The 19,148-nt window shown below is 38.3% G+C and overlaps 1 protein-coding gene across 3 annotated transcripts; it reads left to right on the top strand.

The window, feature by feature from the left end:
• Positions 1-434: 434 nt before the first annotated feature.
• On the top strand, positions 435-9,838 carry lhx6b (LIM homeobox 6b). Of its 3 annotated transcripts, none has more exons than XM_080894746.1 (9): positions 435-556; positions 1,274-1,404; positions 1,960-2,091; positions 2,532-2,653; positions 4,516-4,736; positions 5,899-5,999; positions 6,087-6,182; positions 6,931-7,102; positions 9,134-9,838. In XM_080894746.1, the coding sequence occupies exons 2-9, from the start codon at positions 1,402-1,404 to the stop codon at positions 9,214-9,216; spliced, it is 930 nt and encodes a 309-aa protein (XP_080750872.1). In that variant the 5' UTR covers positions 435-556; positions 1,274-1,401; the 3' UTR covers positions 9,217-9,838. The 3 variants fall into 3 exon arrangements, with proteins under 3 accessions (XP_080750872.1, XP_080750870.1, XP_080750871.1); XM_080894744.1 differs by having other exon boundaries at positions 439-646; XM_080894745.1 differs by having other exon boundaries at positions 439-1,404.
• Positions 9,839-19,148: the final 9,310 nt, after the last annotated feature.

The following is a 19,148-nucleotide window of genomic DNA, read 5'->3' as shown; positions in this document are numbered from 1 at the left end:
CTATATCCTATAGGATCACAAATAGATTTTTTTCCCCATTCTGATAATGCAAAAAAAAGTATACCACTTAAACCATTTTAGAAAAATTAAGAGAATTTCTACATGACTAATTATTACCACTGCAGACGTCATTAAACTCCTTACGTTGCAATCAACTCTTATACATGGAAGTGTGAAATCACTTCCATGTATAAGCGCTGATTGATGAAGTGGCCTCAAAGCTGTGACCTTTATATCCAAACGAAGAAATTCAGTTAATTAGCCGGTATTCGCTGTTTTTTTTTCTTTTTTTTCTTGAATTAATGCGCTAAATCTACATTTTCCTGTGAGAAAGGAGGTCTGCTGGTCCAGCGTGCAGCATCACATCCTGTCTGACTAAACTGGGTGTAAACTCCGAGTCGAGGCGGGGAGGAACGGCAGAACTGTGAGACTGTATGGGAGGGTCACTAGAGCCACTGGTTTGTCCTGCAGAGTGAATGAAGTTGGATTATTATTATTATTTTGTGTTGAATGCAGAAAAACAGAAGGAAACCCTTGGGAGAACAAAAGAAACATGGTCCCCGGAATTATTTGGCTATTTTACCTGTGATGTTTTGGAAAAACTTTCATCGGACGATGTTTTCTCTGCTTTTGGGAGGTTTTCTATGTATGAAGTATATGTTTTTATGTTCCCATAGGCCCTCTCGCCTCATTTTACTGCCTCCAATATTTATACCGTAGCTGGTAATTAACATAATCTTGCATTCGTGTTAATTTCGAGGAATGAAGGACAACACGAAGTCCGGATTGCCACCCAAACGCAGATTTTTTGGCAGTTTATGAATGCAGCTGTAATCACGCAGGGGAGCCTCAAGTACTTAAATGGGTCCATCATGAGAAAGAGACAATCAAGCTCCTTTATGTCTCAAGATCAGCTGCAGTTTCGGCACATTGTCTGTTATGAATAGACCGATCTCCAATTGAGCCTCTTCACTTTGAGATTTTTCGATTTTCGATTATACGGCTATTGAAATTAGGATGTGCCGCTTTTTTCTCTCTCTTAGCTTGGTGGCTTGGTTGCCTTTTTTTTGATTGACAGATGAAATTGACACTCGGGTTGCCTCTTATCAAGCGAAGCATTTCAATCTACCGCTAATTGCAGATATAGTGCCATCCTTTCTTTTCACTGCGTTTGATTGCATGGGAATACAGCCTCCTATCGTGCACAAGAGGAATGATCGATCATATATAGTTTTTCCCCTCCTAATTGCATCAAAATTTCTTTTGTTGCCAGGGTTTAAATGCAGGAGAAACTGTTATTCCTTGTTTTGGACCGGATATAGTGTGGGTTGGGGCAGAGATGCGTAATGCGCAGAGCAAGCTCCATCTCTTCTCCAAATAGGCAGCCTTCAAGATCCGAAAATGGTGAGTCACAAACATCTGGACGAGTTTGGTTTTCAACCTTTTCATTTCTTTGTCTTTCATTCACTCTCCACATTTTATTTATTTATTTTCGTAACGGGATAGAGTTAATTTGGCGGAAGCGCAGGTTTAATCGGGAGGAGATGAAGCGTAAAGACGCCAAAACTCAGTTTATTCACTTTCCTTTTGCGGTTGGAGTTCACACATTGCAACGGTTCTGGGCTGAGATACAGATTCATGTAATTTTATGAAACTTGAAATTGCATGTTGTATACAACATATACGGGTAAATTATTAGTAAATATACACAGAAATAGTTAGCACTCACTAGCTACCAGATCGAGTTTTTTTTTTTTTTTTTGTTTTTGTTTTTTTATATCAATGTTTTTTCCTGGACTGGATCTTCATGTTGGCACCACGTCTCTGGTTAGGATTTACATATTTCACTGACGTTTTATTTTATTTTTAAATCTACAAGATGCAATGAAATTGTATTTGCTATAAAAGTGATTTATTTTATTTTAATTTATTTTATTTTATTTTGTTGTCTTTGCGCAGTCTAAATCGGAGGTGAAGAAGGAGTCTGGGGAGTCCGGCCCGTCGGAGGCCGCCTGCCTCTGCCCTCCTCCGGCGGCAAAGAACCAGTGCGCGAGCTGCGGCATGGAGATCCAAGACCGCTACCTGCTGAAGGTGCGAAATTAACCCATAATAAATCCTACAGTGAGAAGTAAGATTTGTTTTGTTTTTGTTTTCTTTATTTAAAGCGTAAGCTTCTCTTCACATCCCTGTCTTCAGGAAATCACTGATAATGACAGAAATGATCATCCTGCAAACGTTTCCTGAGGTTGCTGTCCATTTTTCTTCATGTCTGCTTTCTTTTCGAAAAAAATCCCAGTTAGTGTAGAATTCCACAGAAGACTGTACAGAACTGGTCAAATGCTTTTAATTTTAGTTTTTTCTAACGCTGTTTAATTTCTAGTTGAGCATCTCGATTAAGAGAGCTATCGGAGTGTGATATGTGTGTGTGTGTGTGTGTGTGTGTGTGTGTGTGTGTGTGTGTGTGTGTGTGTGTGTGTGTGTGTGTGTGTGTGTGTGTGTGTGTGTGTGTGTGTGTGTTTGAATCTACTCAGGTCAACAACCTGAACTGGCACCTGGGCTGTCTGGAGTGTTCAGTGTGCAGAGCGTCTCTGCGCCAACACAGCAGCTGCTACGTTAAAAACAAAGAAATCTACTGCAAGCTCGATTATTTCAGGTAAGAGCTCTGATGTTTTACAACGACTGTAGTTTTCCAAAGCTGCCTGTAAGAGTCTTATAAGATTTACTTAACATTTTAATATTTTTCTTAATATTTTCTTACTATTTTTTCTTAGAGCTTTTTCGACCGTTAAAAAAAATAAAAACTCCGATATGTAATTTGATAACAGTCACAGCACTGAAATGTGTTTATTTTTCTATAAGGCCCGAACTGAAACTTATTAATCATCAGTTATCGTTTATATGGGATTTATATTAAATTTGGCAATTATTGAAGAATGATGTATGATAATAAAATAACATTTAGTGAAGTGTAGGTCGCTTTTTTGCCTGGTCGATGAAAATCATTCAGAAAAATTAATACGACGATTTAACTGAGAATATCCAAAAACGTGTATTATTAATGAACAACACGGGGCAATATTTCCTCTTTACGGAAAAGAATACACAAATGAAAAATGTGTATTTCACTAAAAGCATAATGCTGATACAGATTATTTATCTTGCCATTTTTAACAGTACCCGCCTGTCTTATCATATCAATAGAAATCTACACAGCCAGACTCGTTGGGCATCTACATATCTTCAATTATTTGGGGAAAAAATACAAAAAATAATCTTTTAAAATGCTCAAAGGGTGGAAAGTTTTCCCTAAATGTTTTACATTTAATCCTTCATTTAATAGAGTAGAAAAAACTTCCCATAAAACATTATTGTGCTTATGTGATAAATTATTGCACCTAAATTAAATTAAGTTCTAGCTGTTTTTACAGCTCATTGATCTTTGCTCTCCAAGTTGATCTTTTGGTCTCACTATGATTTGGCTTCAAAGTCATAATTGGAAAAAAAAAAAAAAACAACAACAGAATAAATCACCAGTAAAACAATGTTTTTAAAATAACTTCTTGTGTTTCTATCTGCTTACTCTCATAAAACCTAATGACCAAAAGCCTCCAGAGGAAAGAGCTTGATTACCAGCCGGCTGCCCTAAATGTCCCTTTCCATTTCAGTTAGTTTTGGCCTTTTGACTATTTGAAAATTTGATAGAAAACTGGAGAAATGTGCAAAATCAACAGTTTTACTGACTGATTTTGTGGTTCTTTCTAATGGAAGCAGTGGCTATTACTTTAATTTGAACTTCTTTTTATTGACTTTTTTAAAAATTCAATCATCTTGAGATGTAGCAGTCCATTGCCACTGCCTGCTCTCCCACATTCTCTTACCCAGCATCTCACACAAATCACTCAATGATAAAGAGGACACTTATTATCTTACACTCACTTATTCTTCAGTCCAGTTACTATAAACCGTGTGACTCACAGAAATCTCTGCGTAGGACATTTAGTTTCCAGTGGTGGGAGGAATGCCTCCACCTTTCACTTTTCACGGTTCCAGTTTTCCAAAATCTCACTGGCTTTTCTTTCTGCACCAGAAATGTTCATACACTCAGTGAGATCATGTTGAATCACTGTTTTTGTCCCAGATTGTACCTTTCAGGCTAAATGCAGACTGTATTTGGTGGAGAAGCAATTTGTATTGTGTGTGCAATGTTTAATTACCCCAAACAGAGATGTTGGATCATGCTAAGATAAGTCATGTTCAAAACCTAAAGCTTTATTGAGAGCAGATGATGCAAGATCATATCAGTAATACGACTCCTCTGCACAGATGTTACACAAAACAGTAAAACTAATTATTTCATATTTTGCTGTTCTATTTAGTCCAACAGTTTTTTTAGTCTTTCTGTGTGTTAAAAAATTTAACAAATATATAATAGTTTGGTTGGACACCAGAATATCCCTTCTTGAACTCTGTAACCTGCAGCCAGCCTTCACCTGCTCGTGCCTTTCTTCTTCACAGTAGGTTCGGCACTAAGTGCGCCCAGTGTGGCCGACAGGTGTACGCCAGTGACTGGGTGCGAAGGGCTCGGGGCAGCGTGTACCACCTGGCCTGTTTCGCCTGTTTCTCCTGCAAGAGGCAGCTGTCGACCGGGGAGGAGTTCGGCCTGGTGGAGGGCAGGGTGCTTTGCCGCAGCCACTACGACATCATGCTGGACAATCTACGCAGAGCTGCAGAGAACGGTAACCCAACCAGTGAGAGTTAATCTCACAGACACCGAAGATGAATGTCTGAGGTTGGATTACCAGCTAAAAACTCTGGGGGGAAAGTACCTGTTAGTATTTAGGCACACTAGAAATGCAGATGTTTGATGACTGATGAATGGCAAAACTTTAATCATACATGATGTCCACGTGTGCAATTCTGAGGGATTTGTTTTTTGTTAATGAAACATTTTTGTGGTTTTTGACTGTTGGTCAAACACAACAACATATAAGAAGATTTTTATTCGGTCTGCACGGCTTAATGATGGACCTTTTCTGACTTTTTGTAAACTAAACAATCTGTAATTAGAGAGAAAAATCAGTCTTACTGATAGTTAGTCATCATCGATCCGTTTGTGGAATAAGATCACACAGGTCTTTTGGAGTGTTAATGGGTCCAAACATCGTTAAGAATCGGGCTGCAAGACTGGAGAACCAACATAGCTGACATGCTGGTTCAGTGGTTCAGATTTCGAACATATTTGTCATTAATTAAATAATTTGGAGTAAACCAAGTGGGCTTTTGAGGCCCCTGTGCAGTTATGACTTCACTTGTTTTGTAACCCAGCCTTGGTTTAAGCCTAAGTAACAGAAGGAGTAGTTCAAGCTCTAAAGCTCTTCTACTTCAGTTGCTCTCAAGCTATTCAGCCCCTTTTAACAGTGATATAATGCAAATAATCAGTTGGAAGGAACGTTTTTCTTGATGTTTTTGGATTTTGGATGCACCATTTTAACTGGTGTAAAGTTTCCGAATTGCTTTTGCTTTACTTTGACTATCTAAATTCCCTCCTGTTAATTTGTTGGACTAAAATTAAGTTGCGAGGGTCTGAAAACAGAGCGAGTGTAGAGGTTAAGAGAGCCTGGAAAGAAGGAAGAGACTTTACATGAAAGACAAATAGAGGAATAATTCCTTCATTTCTCACTCTGCTGTGCTCTCAGTGATTCAAACGTATCCCATAGTGGTGTAAATACTTTGGATAGTGCGGCTGCTGGCAAGAAAACATTTTAATTATGTTACTGAGTAAATCTTCCATTTTGTGACACTGTAATAAGATTTTCTTTTCCTTTAACTCGCTTTGTGTAACTTTGCACTCTGATGACTGCATTTTAATTAGTGAATGATTACTGTGTCTATCTTAAGGCACAGGACTGACTCTGGAAGGAGCGCTACCTTCTGATCAGGACTGCCAACCAAAACCAGCCAAGAGGGCACGGACATCATTCACTGCAGAGCAGCTGCAGGTTAGCACCATTCTAATACGTGTGTGTCTACAGCACAGTGTTACTTGGCATTTCATGCCCTCTGTGTCTGGCTTTGTGTGTTTGCAGGTGATGCAGACTCAGTTTGCCCAGGACAACAACCCCGATGCTCAGACGCTGCAGAAACTGGCAGAAATGACGGGACTGAGCAGGCGAGTCATACAGGTAGGCAATGGTCAAATCTGGTGATACACTATATAGTTCAAGTTCTACTTTATATCAAACTAAAAAAAAAAGTTTTCGTGTAATATTAGCATGATAGAAAAGATCAGAAGGATGGTTTTTCTTTTTCAGGCTCCTGGAAACTGGTTAATAATCACACTTAATAACACAAAGTTGTGATTGTAACTTGATCTTTTGGGATCATAAGTTAAAGAAACTGAGGAATCAGGGTATAATATTATCTGTTTAGTATCCAGAGTTTTAAAAGGGTGATCCCATTATTCTTACATTAAAACTTCACATGCTAACAGACTCATACCTCACAATACTTTTCTTGCAATTTGCTCTGATGATGCTTTGTCTTATTATGATTTAATTTTTATCCAAACGTTTTTGATTTTAAGGGTTTCCAAAAGAAAAAGCAGACATCTTTGAGAAAGCTTTCCTTTCTTTTCACTGTTAGTGCTTTAAAAACATGACCCCTCTGGGAATGATTCCATTTCAACTCTAAGACCAATAAAACACAATTACAATTGTTGTACTTCACAGAGAAGCCAGTTTAAACACTAACACCATTAAGCTGCAGACTAAAACACTCACACATCAAACTGTTATCACCTGGCTTAGGTGAAGAAACTAATGGGGTGTGGTGAGGGGAATCTGAACCCGGGACCTGCTCGGCGTTGTTGTAGTGTTTGATCATATCCACCTGCTTTTTGCACGATCACATTATCAGTAATATTTTTTACAGGTTTGGTTTCAGAACTGCCGGGCGCGACACAAAAAGCAGCCGCCTCAGAGCAGCTTCTCTCAAAGCGCTCCGCTGTCCAGGATGCCCCCGTCGCTGCCAGAAGATATCCACTATTCACCGTTCAGCAGCCCAGACCGACCACACCTGCTGGCCCTGCATGGATACCTGGACAGTGAGTGTCAAGTCTTTAATCGTCTGCTAGTGCCATTTAATGCAGGGCCCTTTTTTCCACTGCTGGCAGGTGAACGTTCAGCTTTCAATGCTTAAATGTGACATTTTACCTCAATCTCTCTCTCTTATATCATAAACTATGCACAGGTGGAAGCCAATTTACTCAAGTCCAGCGCTTAAGTAGGAACTTGAAGCATGTAAGGAGGCTACTTCGTGCTTCCTTTAAGGAAGGAAAGTCATGAAAGATGTAATTATTTTACATGTGAAACAGATTGTGCATTAAAAATAGCAGTTTGCAGTGTTAAACCACCAGTAGTAGTTTAACAGTGATTATCATTAAATTATGTTGCATAGAGGAAGCTGTGTCATGTTATGGATCGATAATATTTGTGTCTCATTAAGTTCAGTTAACACTATTTTTAATGCAGGACTTAATTTTAACTATTACTTATTAGTGATTAGTGCAGTGATTAGTGCAGTGGATTGTTAAATGTGTCCATGTTTGATAAATAATAAGAATAAAAAGAAGAATATTTCTAGTGGTTTACGCAATCACCCACACACAAACAATTCCTGGTCTGAGACCTGGAGGAGACACAAATCACTCTGGGATCGTGCCAAATGAAATATGGGGAGCCATCCACTCTGGTGACCTCTTGTGAATAATGGCAAATTTCATGTTTGCAATATGAGTATTTACATGAGAGATAAACGGTGCTTTATTCTGGGGTGGAAGCTGAAAATTTCATAGAGTGTTGAAGCTCTAAGGGAAGCTTTAAAGTAATATGATGGAAACATTTGACTGCTAACATGGAAATTTGAAGGACTGTGAAGGAGGGATCCCCTGTCTGTTTCGTTTGTTTTTTCTCATCAGAATTTTGGTTTGATTTCTGGCAACAAAACAGAAAAATGTATTCATCAGACTTTCAGTCATTGCTGGTAAATTCCACTTGTGTTCATGGTACTTAAATGTTCACTGGAATCGCTTTGCACACAAGTTTTAAACTAGCTGAGCAAAAAACAAAACAAAACAAAAACAACTTTCTGTTCAAGCACCATGAAATAATATGTGGCTTAGAATATTGTTTATTAAACATTTGTACTAGAAAATAAGTTAAAAGAGAAAACTGTGCTAGTTTTTTAGCATTGTAAAGTAAAGAAAGTTTTTAGCCTGCACATCTTTGTGGTCACAAAGATTACTACATAAAAAATAACAAGGAGCCTAATTTCTTTCGTGTTCAACTGATTTTTAATATGTATTACTCTATTTGTGCACTGAACTTAAAGTGAATGTTAAAAAACACTAGCTATAAGTATTTGCACCCAAAACAGCTTCGCATTTTAAAACAATGACAGACTTAAATGTTTGTTTTGAGTAAAAATAAAAAATAAAATCTTTCTGATTTTGAAATTTCTTTATATTTGCATATGTAAAATAGAAAACAATAGCAATAATAAAGAAATAAAGTTTAGAAATAATAACATTTAGGAATGGTGATGTAAAAACTGGATGCCAAAACTCAAGTCTAGAAACATGTTGTTTACAAAAGTGTAGGTTGGGAGAAGAAAGCTATAAATAACTAATCACTCCTGGGAGGATTTTACAGTTTAAACATCCACCCACCTCATCTCCACCCAGTCCAGGTTCTTCAGACTGACCACAGGACAAATTTGCTGGTGGGTGGAAGTTATTTGTGAACAGCTTGTGCAGAACGTTGCTGGTGACAAAACCAGCAACATTCACTGTACACTATGTAGGTATTTCATAGGTACAGATTACATCCAGTGAAGTTACACTTTTATAAAAATGCTGTAATAGTACAAGGTGTGCTTTATGGGTTTTAACACCCTATATGGGAATATTTTGTGATTTTGAAGTATTCACATTCACTCTGAGCCTTCTTCTCTGTGGTTTATCTCATTATTTTGATGCTTTAAGTATTTATGTCAGTCATCAGTAGCATATTTCTTCATTATAATAACGTGGTCCTGTTGCTTGCCAAGCTCATGTTGTTTCTCTTTCTTTGTGCAGCTCATCCCTTCTCTGTCCTCGCTGCTCCGGGCCACTTGACCCACCCGTCCATCTCTTTACCACAGCTTCCCATCAGCCGCTGACTTGCTGTGTCTACTTTTCCACCGTCGACACTCTGATGATGTTGTGGAGGGAAAAAAATCCTTTGGGACGCCCTGTCAGCAATTTGCTCCGTTTGGAAGTCAAGTCCTCGGGTGACGGCAGGACCGCGTTTTTTAATCAGTCGGGTTTCTCATTGTGAGACTGCTGAGTAAACTGTGGTGAAGCCTTCAGGCTAACACAGGAGTAACTTTTTAATTTTGTCTTGTTTTTTTTTTTTATATAATGCAGAAGACCACTTTTATTTTATTTTCCTTTTTTTTCCACGGGACATGAAACATTGCATCAAGTTGGAAATGGTTTTCACTTTCAAACAAGATATTTTAATTGCTCCAACATGAGCTTAAAGAAAAGAAGAAAAGAGGAGTGGTTGTAGCAGTGTTACAGTAAAACCTCAGCATTTTTCTTTTTTACATTTTGTACTGGTGATGAGCACATTTGCAGCTTTATTGTTGTTTGTTGTTGTATTGTTGTCAGAAAATGGAAACTCTTATTTATTCAGAGCAAAACTTCACTTTTAAAAACGCACTTTTGAATGTGTCTTGAAATGGAAAAATTCAGTTACTGTACATTGTAAATACGGTCATGGTTTAATAAAATGTATCAGATCCCTTATGAAGGTTTTAGTGTTTGAATAATAGACAATCAGGCTGACTTGAAGAGCAAGGAGTAAAGTGTTTATACGTGTGTGTGTGTGTGTGTGTGTGTGTGTGTGTGTGTGTGTGTGTGTGTGTGTGTGTGTGTGTGTGTGTGTGTGTGTGTGTGTGTGTGTGGTTGAAAATGCAACAGCTTCTCGAAGATGGAGTAGAAAAATGTGATATTGTATGAGGACACTATTTTTACACTCAAAACCACTAAATCTAAAGGTCACCTGTCAGAGGCTAAGTACCTAAAGTAACCTGTTATTAAGAGCAATATCCCACGACAAACCTGCACATCATCTCCAATTTACATGCTGTACTTTACAGGAATTGTGATCAATCCCACTGCGAAAACGATTATAACCGTTTTCACTCAAAGCGTGGCCATCGATTGGGCAGTTTGTCGGCTTTTATGAGCTCTTCTAGCACAGATTATCTACAGCTGTTATACTGATTGACAGCACTTAAGGCGCCGTGATTGGCAAAGAGTGAATGGGATACTTCGAGCTAAAGCATATCGTTACATGTGTATTTTTCCAAACCAGATCAATGTGGGGGCTTTTTAACAGCAAATCCAAGAGTGCAGCACCTGTGCAATTTCACATTCCTGCTAAGGAAGACCCCTGTCAGGTTCTGTAGAGTTTAGCAAACCACATAAGAGATCACATGTGTGACCATGTGACCAGTATACAGTTAAAAAGAATAGGGTGCGTATTGATTTACTCGAGATTTTTTTATTGTATTAAACCAGTTTTCTGATGTGGTTTATAGATACAGATATATTTAGGATGGCATTAGCACGTTTTCAGATAAGTAGTAAGTTTTGAAGACCTACGGAAATTGAGCTAGCTGTTTACAACCAAAGTGAAAAGCTATTTTCTGTGCATAAAGAATGATCCATTTAAAGGACAAATGCACAGTATATAACTGTTTATTTTGATTCCTAGTTTGCATTTTATCTCATGAAATGAAATAGCTATTTGCACAAAAATCCAGAAACACCGGGATCAGTGAACTGACATACTTTCCATTGACGGTAGTCTTCCTCCTGTTGCTTGTAAAAAAGAAGCAGGAAAGTCCATTTGAGCCCCTGCTGCCTTTAAGCAGACAGCAGATAAACACACACACAATGGTTCCTTCATACTCCTCAGAGATTTAATTAAAGATGTCCATATGTTGGCTGGGCCAGGTGTGTTTGAGTGTCTATTTAGGTTGATTTTAATGTATATATAAGTGCTGTATTATCTCAGCGCTCTTGTTCTTTCCTAAACTTTGCGCTTAAATCAAACTTTCCTCTAATCAATCGCTTCCAATCAATTCAATCCAGGAGGAAACCTTTTCACTGACACGACGCTGCTCCTTGTGAAATCTCAGAACAAAAGCTGTCTTCATGCTGAGCAGAGATGATTATCAGGCTGACACAGCTTGGGCCACCTGCCAGCACTACACTGTAAAAACGCACATTTCTTCCCCTCTCAGACGCGAGCGCTTAAGGCAGCGTTTAGGCATGTCTCTCTCCATGCCAAGCATCCCCGAACGCTAAAGTCGACCCATTTTTGTCATGCTGTCATGCGTCCGCCTCTGTGATTGGCAGCCTCAAGTGGTTGCAGATGAAAGCGGGCCCCCCATGCTAATGAATAGGCCCCTGATTGCAGAGCTGCTCGCTCGCTGAATTACAGCGTCGGCTGCCTAATGAGCAGATACACTGCAGTGCCCCTCGTCTCCACGTATTCACATTTCTCTCCTTCACGCTGATGAGCGCTCCCCTGCGCAACAGTCAACAAAACCTCTGTGGAAGATTGCAACATGAGCCATCTTCATCAGCACCCTCCTCCTCCTCTAGTTTTTTTTATCAGACTGCCATATGCTGGCAGGGTCTTTTTTTTGTGTGTTATTTTTCCTGCTTCACTAGATTATATTATTTGATTGCACTGAAGATGTTATACAAAGTAACTGAAAGGCTGATGAACATGATAATAGCTCAGTTCAGTTTAAATAAAGAAGCTAGATGTTTTGTGTTTTTTTCTTACTTCAGTGGTCTACAGTCAAATGCATTACAAATAAATGTAGTCAAACTTTGCTAATTTTACAAGAAACTAAAAATGATGCTTAAAATTGTTGGTTGGCTCTGATTTCATGACATGCACCTAAGTCAGTGAATCAGTTCTTAATTGAAACCAGAAAAAACTCAAATACATTTTGACCACTGAAATTTGGCCAAAAAATTGCCAGCATAAGTCAAGGTAATTTTCATTTAATCATTCTTCCTTAACTATTTATCCAATTTCAATAAAACTCTATGAAGTATAAAACTGCATTTTCAAATTTCAACATTTATCTCTACTTTTGACCTTTTGACCTCCTCTTTGACCCTGGATCTGACTGGGAAGTTCCATGTTTTTTTTTAAGCATGTTAAAATATCCCACTAATAATAGTTCTCATTGAATGTACAAAACCTGAACCAATGAAATTGTACACTTACTGGCCACTTCATTAGGTACAGTAGTAGTACCTAATACCACAGTAATATGTCTCTTTTAGTGCTGTTCAATCGTTCGCTACAGCAAATATGACCTGCTGAAGTTCAAACTGAACATCAGAATGGGGATCAAAGGTTATTTATTTAATTTGAACGTGGGATGGTTGTTTATGCAAGGTGGGCAGGTCTGAGTATTTCAGAGTGTGCTGATTAACTGGGATTTTCCTGCACACCCATCTCTAGGTTTTGCAAATAATGGTCTGAAAAAGAGAAAATATCCCATGAGTAGAAGTTCTTTGGGGGAAAATTATGCCAGAGGAGAGAGTGGAAAGGCCTGGCTGCTTTAAACTGATAGGAAGGCACAGTAACTCAAATAACCAATGGTTACATGCACGGTATGCAGAAGTGCATAAACAACACATCAAACCCTGAGGCAGATGGGCTGCAGCAGCAAAAAAAAAAAAAAAAACATACCTAGATCCACTCTTGTCTGCCAAGTACAGAAAACTGAGGCTGCAATATAGTTGCATCAAAACTGAACAATACAAGAAAATCATTGCCTGATCAAATCAGTCTCACTTTCTGCAGTGACATCGTAAGGTCAGTTTTGGCATAAACAATATGAAAGCACGGTATCAGTGGTTCAGGATGCTGGTGGTTTTTCATGCCACACTTTAGGTCTTTTAGTATCAACTAAGCTTGTTTAAATGATTTCCTGACCACGCCTATACCTTTGTAATTAGTGTACCCACTTCTGATGGCTGCTTCCAGCAGGATAACGCATCATATCACAAAGCCCAAATCATCTAAAACTGGTTTCTCATGTCACTGAGTTAATTGTGCTCAACCACCAGAGTCAAACTCAATCGAGTAGAGCACCTTTGGTATGTGGTGGAATGGGAAATTCATATACACCCAACCAAATGCAGCAGCTGTGTGAGGAATCTTTCCAGCACTCTCTTGAATCTGTGGCATGAAGAACTAATGCAGTTGAAGGGAACAGGGGGTCCAACATTGTACTAGTAAAGTGTCCCTAATGAAGTTCCCGCTGAGTAAACCAATACTTGGTTGTGGAGACATCCGTGTGCATACATGAAACAGAGTGATGAAACTAACACATCTATTCAGTAATGTTCTGGGTAAAACTGAAACTGACATTTCTCCATGTCAGAGCATCCAAACTTGACAAAACCTCTTGATGTAGCCTGGCAGATCAGGCTCTAAACAAATTCAGTACAGTTTTGTTCAGCTGTCTTTTGATTTACTGCTATTTGCTAAGCCTTGTGTATCAGTTTGTAAAAACATGGAAGAAAAATGTACCCAAAGGTTTATTAGGGTCTTCTTTGCTTCTTTGAACCCTTGTCCTTAGTTACACATGAATGCAGATTCTCTGCTTAAGTTGTTCAGTCATGTATCCCTAATATCTTTATTAATGTTTTTTTTTCTGTTCTTCGTGTACTTAGTCATGTAATTATTAACTCAATCCCAGAAGAAGGACATTTTTTCCAGTCATAGTTACTATGAGCAAAGAGTGTTTTTTTCTGATGTCCCTTATTCTGGAAGACAATTATTTTTTCCCACAGAAAGTCTTCTGTGACTCACAGTTGATGTCTATCTACAGCTTGGAGCAGCACGAGACTCTCCCAGTTAAAACATCAGCTAAGCATATTAAAAGATCATTCTGGTGTATTTCAATCAGCTGTATTTCCCATTAAGGCTGCTACTTTGGCTCTAAAAGTCATTCTAACTTTGCTTCTCCTTCTCCACCATTCAGATCAGGGGTACTGAGGAGATGCAAGACAGGGCATCACAGCTTTGAGCTTTCATTATGTTCTTGATTCTTACATGAAGCTTTTAAAACCTTTGTTTTTAATTTTGACTCAGTATAAGTTAAATTCCTTACTTGCAAACATCTTACAAGACTCTTGACTATGCTGACATAATAAAATCAGACTATATCAACTGCGAATTTAATGTAAATGATGATTCCCAGTGTTCACATCTTACATGATAGGAATCTCCAGGTCCACAACGTCCCAAAGGTGACCAGATTGAGATGTGCTGGAAGGAAACATAAGAGCTGGACATAACAGCAACAACACTCAACTAGGCTGGACAGTTTAAATGATGCTCAATAGGTACCAAGAAGCTCAAAAAGTTCCAAGTAAATACCCCCTCCACGAATGCTTCCACATCCCTCACATGCTTTTATTTTGTTAACGCTGAGCGACTATCTGGATGTTACAGCAAACGTAAGACTCTCCAGAACATGTGTTTTTCCAATCGTCTATTGTCCAATTTTGTTAAGCCCCAGTGAATAGCTTCAGTTTCCTGTTATTAGCTGACAAGAGTGGCACATACTGTGGTTTTCTGCTGCTGCAGCCGATCTGCTTCAAGGTTTGTTTGGAGATGCTGTTCTTCATGTCTCTTTTGTAACAAGTGGTTATTCAATTTAATGTTTCCTTCTACAACTGGAAGATTGACTGGTGATTGACTGATTTATGTCAACTAGCCTTTGCTATGCTAAAATGTAGCCTTTCTTACATTTTAGCATAAGAAGCTTCAAATTAAGTTTCTATTATGTTGACAGTTTACTTTATTTATATAGCAATTATCATGTTTAAACTTTCCTTTTAAGCTAATGTTAGCTTAAGCAGCTAATCAGCTATAATTGAGAAGATACTTCATCATGTGACTTTTTTTGTATTTATTTATTTTCAGTTATGCATTATGTTAGGTTTTTTGTTATATTTTTTATATAATAACAGTTTATATTCTTATTATTTATTATCAGTTTTGTCAATAACGTTACAAGGAAAACAGGTTTGGTAGCTACTCCGCTGCTAGCTACATTTATTGCAAAGTTTCAGTTGTAAACCTATTGATACTGCTCAGCCTTAGCATAGTTGGGTGTTATCAAAAGTGTTGCAGAGTGTCTAAGAGCCCCAATATCTTTTAAAGATTGAAACTTATGATCACCTTTTAGATTAGATTAGCTTTTATTACCTGCAACCAGGGCTGCTATGGCGGGGAAAAAATATAAGAATTTAAAAATTTGAAAACATTTTACAGGCCTTTCTAGAACCTAGATCTGGTTATAATAACCTTCTCTTTCTTTCTTTTCTTTTCTTTTCTTTTCTCATCTTTTGCAGTCCTCCAGCTGTCAGCCAAACAGCAATGACTTTGCTAATTTCCTCCCAAAAACAGGTGTTTATTTGCAGAGGCCTCACTTGTAAATGTAATGTCATCAACCATCAACAATTTCATCTTTTTTTATTCTAAGACTCTAAATGTGTACCTCAAAAGTGGATTATTTGAGGCTTCAGAGCTAGACCACGTCGACAAACAGCATGATGGTTAACACTACACGAGTGAGCATTTTTAGGTGAAATGTCCTTTCTTTAGGAAAACTGGACCACAGTGAATTTACTTTATGGCTTAGAGTGTTTTGTTTAAATATAGATACTGCACAGCCCTACCATTTAACCCTGGCTATAAAAGCACTGCACAACTGTATTTGGTATCGTGTTTCCAAACAAAGTCAAAACAAAGCAACAGGAATTTATTTGACTCTGGATTTTGGGCCGTTGCATAGTGCGCTGTAGAAAGTCATAGAAATAAACAAAGAACCTTTTTTTGTGTGTGTAACCGATAACTCTTACAGTAGCACATGAGAGCAGGGGCCCTGACGAAAGGCAAGGAAATAGCTGAAACTTATGATTCACTTCACCCAGGCTGACGGCCAACCACGCACCATGCAAAAATAAACATAGGACTCCACAGCAGGTTCCCAGATAGTGTTTACTTTGGGGAAATGACAACTGGTTTTGAAACATCACTGCACTTAAGTTTGATTTATGAGAAGCTGGAGCAGATTCTGAATCAATCTCCTGAGACTGATATGCCTAGGTGTTGCATGTCATATAAAGACAGTGGCACTAAAGCACACCTGAAGGCTGAGAATGCTGTTGAATTACTACATTTCACCCTATCAGATGGAGACTAGCTTAAATCAAATGATTCTGTATATCATGTAGCTTCCTCCATTTCCACAGGTTCACAGACACATTCAGAAATTTCAAATTCTCCTATAATTCAGTCCTGGACAAATATTAAATACATAAAGTAAAGAAGAAGTCACTTTAGTGTATTACAATAAAGATCTAAATGTTTTTAATCTCTGCACAACCATTTCCATGTCAGTTATGTGGCGTATGGCTGCTAATGATGGCTGTTTAAAAGTTGTTAGAGCAGTGATTCCCCAAGTGTGGTCTGTCGGCCCCTTGTGGGCGATGAAGGTACTGCACTTTAAAATTACAGATTATTGTTTTAATGGAGATTCCCAAATAAGTGAATTGATAAAAACACAAAGAAGAAAGTGCTTCATTTTCAGCTCAGAGGTGATCAGAGAAAGGTTTTGTTGGATACCATGAAATTTTCAGACTTTAAAATGGGCCACAGTGACCAGTGGGCTTAATGCTGTTTCCTCCCCTTTAACAAAAAAACCCCAAACTTTACGAAAGTACACCCAGTACACTTATTTGTGTGTCTTGTAGTAGTACACTTAAAGGTTTGATCATATAAAGTCTATCACCAGTTAGAATAATTTATCAGTCTCATGGTAATGGCCTGATAACGATATAGGAAAGACAACATGAAAAAGTTATATTTGTTTCGTATCCAGTTCGAGCTTCTGCCATACTGGAATGAGATGCCTGCTAAGGCTAAAGTTGTCCTTATTCCAGGCCATGGGATATCAAAAGCATGAGGACAACATGTGCAATCACTTTATACGTTATTTATAGGTTATATTGGCTGTAGTCTAATTTAAAGTCTGCAAGTTAAGAACCAGTTTTTCCATTTTTTCTCCAGTTTTTCAGCATTGTGAGCTAAACAGAAACATCACATAAATCATTACCCTTATCAAAAGATGTTGTGTCTTGAGCTTAAACTTGTCTTGAACTTTTGTATATTTTGACATGAAAATGGGAAATAGTTTAAGTGATTTATTTAAACTTGTGCAAACCTACATGGGATAAAGCAAATAAGGCCAATTTATAGTAAGCTTGAAAGTCAATATTTGGTATGCTCACTTTTATGGACACTCTCAGGTAGGCCTTCTTGGAATTTTGCTAGTCTTGAAGGCCTCTTGAAGAAGAAGCTTTTTTATGTCGACTGCTTTTTGTTCCGTTTTCTGTCAAGCTGATCCTACACTGCTTCAGGGATGTTGCGCTCTGGGCTCTGGGGACGCTGATCTATGACTGACAGTATTGCCACCAGCACGGCTTTTACTGCGAAAGTATGCTGATCAGATTATTCATAATTCCATTAAATTTGACAAGATCCTCCAACACCACTGTCTGAAATACAGACCCAACCCATGACAGAGGCTAGCTCACAGATGGCTTTAGACACTCCCCTGACCTGGACTGGACCTATGTCAGGGATTTGCTGTATTTCTCCCAATATTTCTCAAGGAAAGGACTTTTAGATGCTTTTCATCTGCTGTAGATAGCGTTTTTGAAGCCTACAACCTCCATTTGTCATATTTACTTAATTTTTCAAGGAGACACTGAACATGCTGAGATATCCTTAGAATACTTAAAGTTATCCTCAAGTTGTCTGTTGTGTGTAGACACATCACTGGTTCATCCCTTGAGTTATAGGTTCCCTTTTTGTGCTTGAATGATTTATAAATCATTTCTAAGTAACTTAAACATAATTCCCCTGAAAATGGTCAAATACAAAGACTGGACTGAAAAATGAGTGAACAAGCAGCCGGTGCCTTTCAGAAAGCCTAGAGACCTACAGCTCAAGACCGCTTTAAAAAATTATAAGAACGTCTGTGTCATAAAGAAATCAGGAGTAGCTCAAGGGTTTTGCACTTTATTGGAATATAAATCTTTATTTCTATATAATGTTTCATTTTCATACCATGTCTCTTCATAATTCAAGTAACTTGTGTCTGAAAATTTGAGCTTTAAAAATACTTAAGTTCTCTGCTGTAGTATGTGTTTTAAGCCACATGATGTCGCTGTATCCTTGCTATGTCTTGCTTTTGTGCTTGTGAGAATCAGTTTTATGGCTTTTCCCCTTTGACTAAGGAACAAAGATCCCACACATACATCAGAAAAATGTAACGAATATCAACACAAGTGTATTTGTACAACATGTATGCATCCAGTTGTATTACATTATAATGTAGTGACACTGTAATACAGACACACTTGTCCTGCAGTTAAGACTGCATTCAGTTTAAGTTAATATCCATTTGTTTGATTCATTCTGGGCCAAGTTGGACAGCTTTAAGTCATTAATGTTACTGTGCCTGCAGCCTGTAGAAACAGACAGGTTATAGGTGACTTTTACGGTTAGCTTAGAAACGGCACAAAAGAAAGTTTCCACCGTGAGCTGTCCCAGAATGTAGCTGGCCAATGCAGACGAGCGCTGGGCGGGGATGGCTGCAGTGAGATGTAATTCATACAGCACTAAATCAGGTCACTGTCACTGAGAGCTCTGATCTTCTTGGCATGATAAAGCCCAAAGAAATCAAAAGTCATACATGTTTTCAACAGTAACAAGGGATTATATGCTCTAAGATGGAAATAGAGGGCTGAGAGACAATTCACCCTTATAAAATGGTGCCTGTGCGTGTTGATGTGGGTGTGTGTGTCTGTGAGTGTGTAAATATAAGCCAGGTTTCCAGTTCATCCACAACTACGCCCTGCATTTCTTTGTGTATTTCTCAGGGGTCTTCACTTTCTTTTCATTCTTTCTCTTCATTGTTCCCGTTTC

Source organism: Rhamphochromis sp. 'chilingali' (assembly GCF_963969265.1).
Source record: "Rhamphochromis sp. 'chilingali' genome assembly, chromosome: 10".
Lineage (NCBI taxonomy): Eukaryota > Metazoa > Chordata > Actinopteri > Cichliformes > Cichlidae > Rhamphochromis > Rhamphochromis sp. 'chilingali'.
This window is presented reverse-complemented; position numbering and strand designations above follow the sequence as displayed.

Bases quoted from the DNA above. Each gene is read 5' to 3' on its own strand.
- lhx6b (XM_080894746.1), top strand. The intron at 6,000-6,086 runs GTTAGCACCATT...GTGTGTTTGCAG, and splicing joins TCACTGCAGAGCAGCTGCAG to GTGATGCAGACTCAGTTTGC. The intron at 7,103-9,133 runs GTGAGTGTCAAG...TTCTTTGTGCAG, and splicing joins CCTGCATGGATACCTGGACA to CTCATCCCTTCTCTGTCCTC.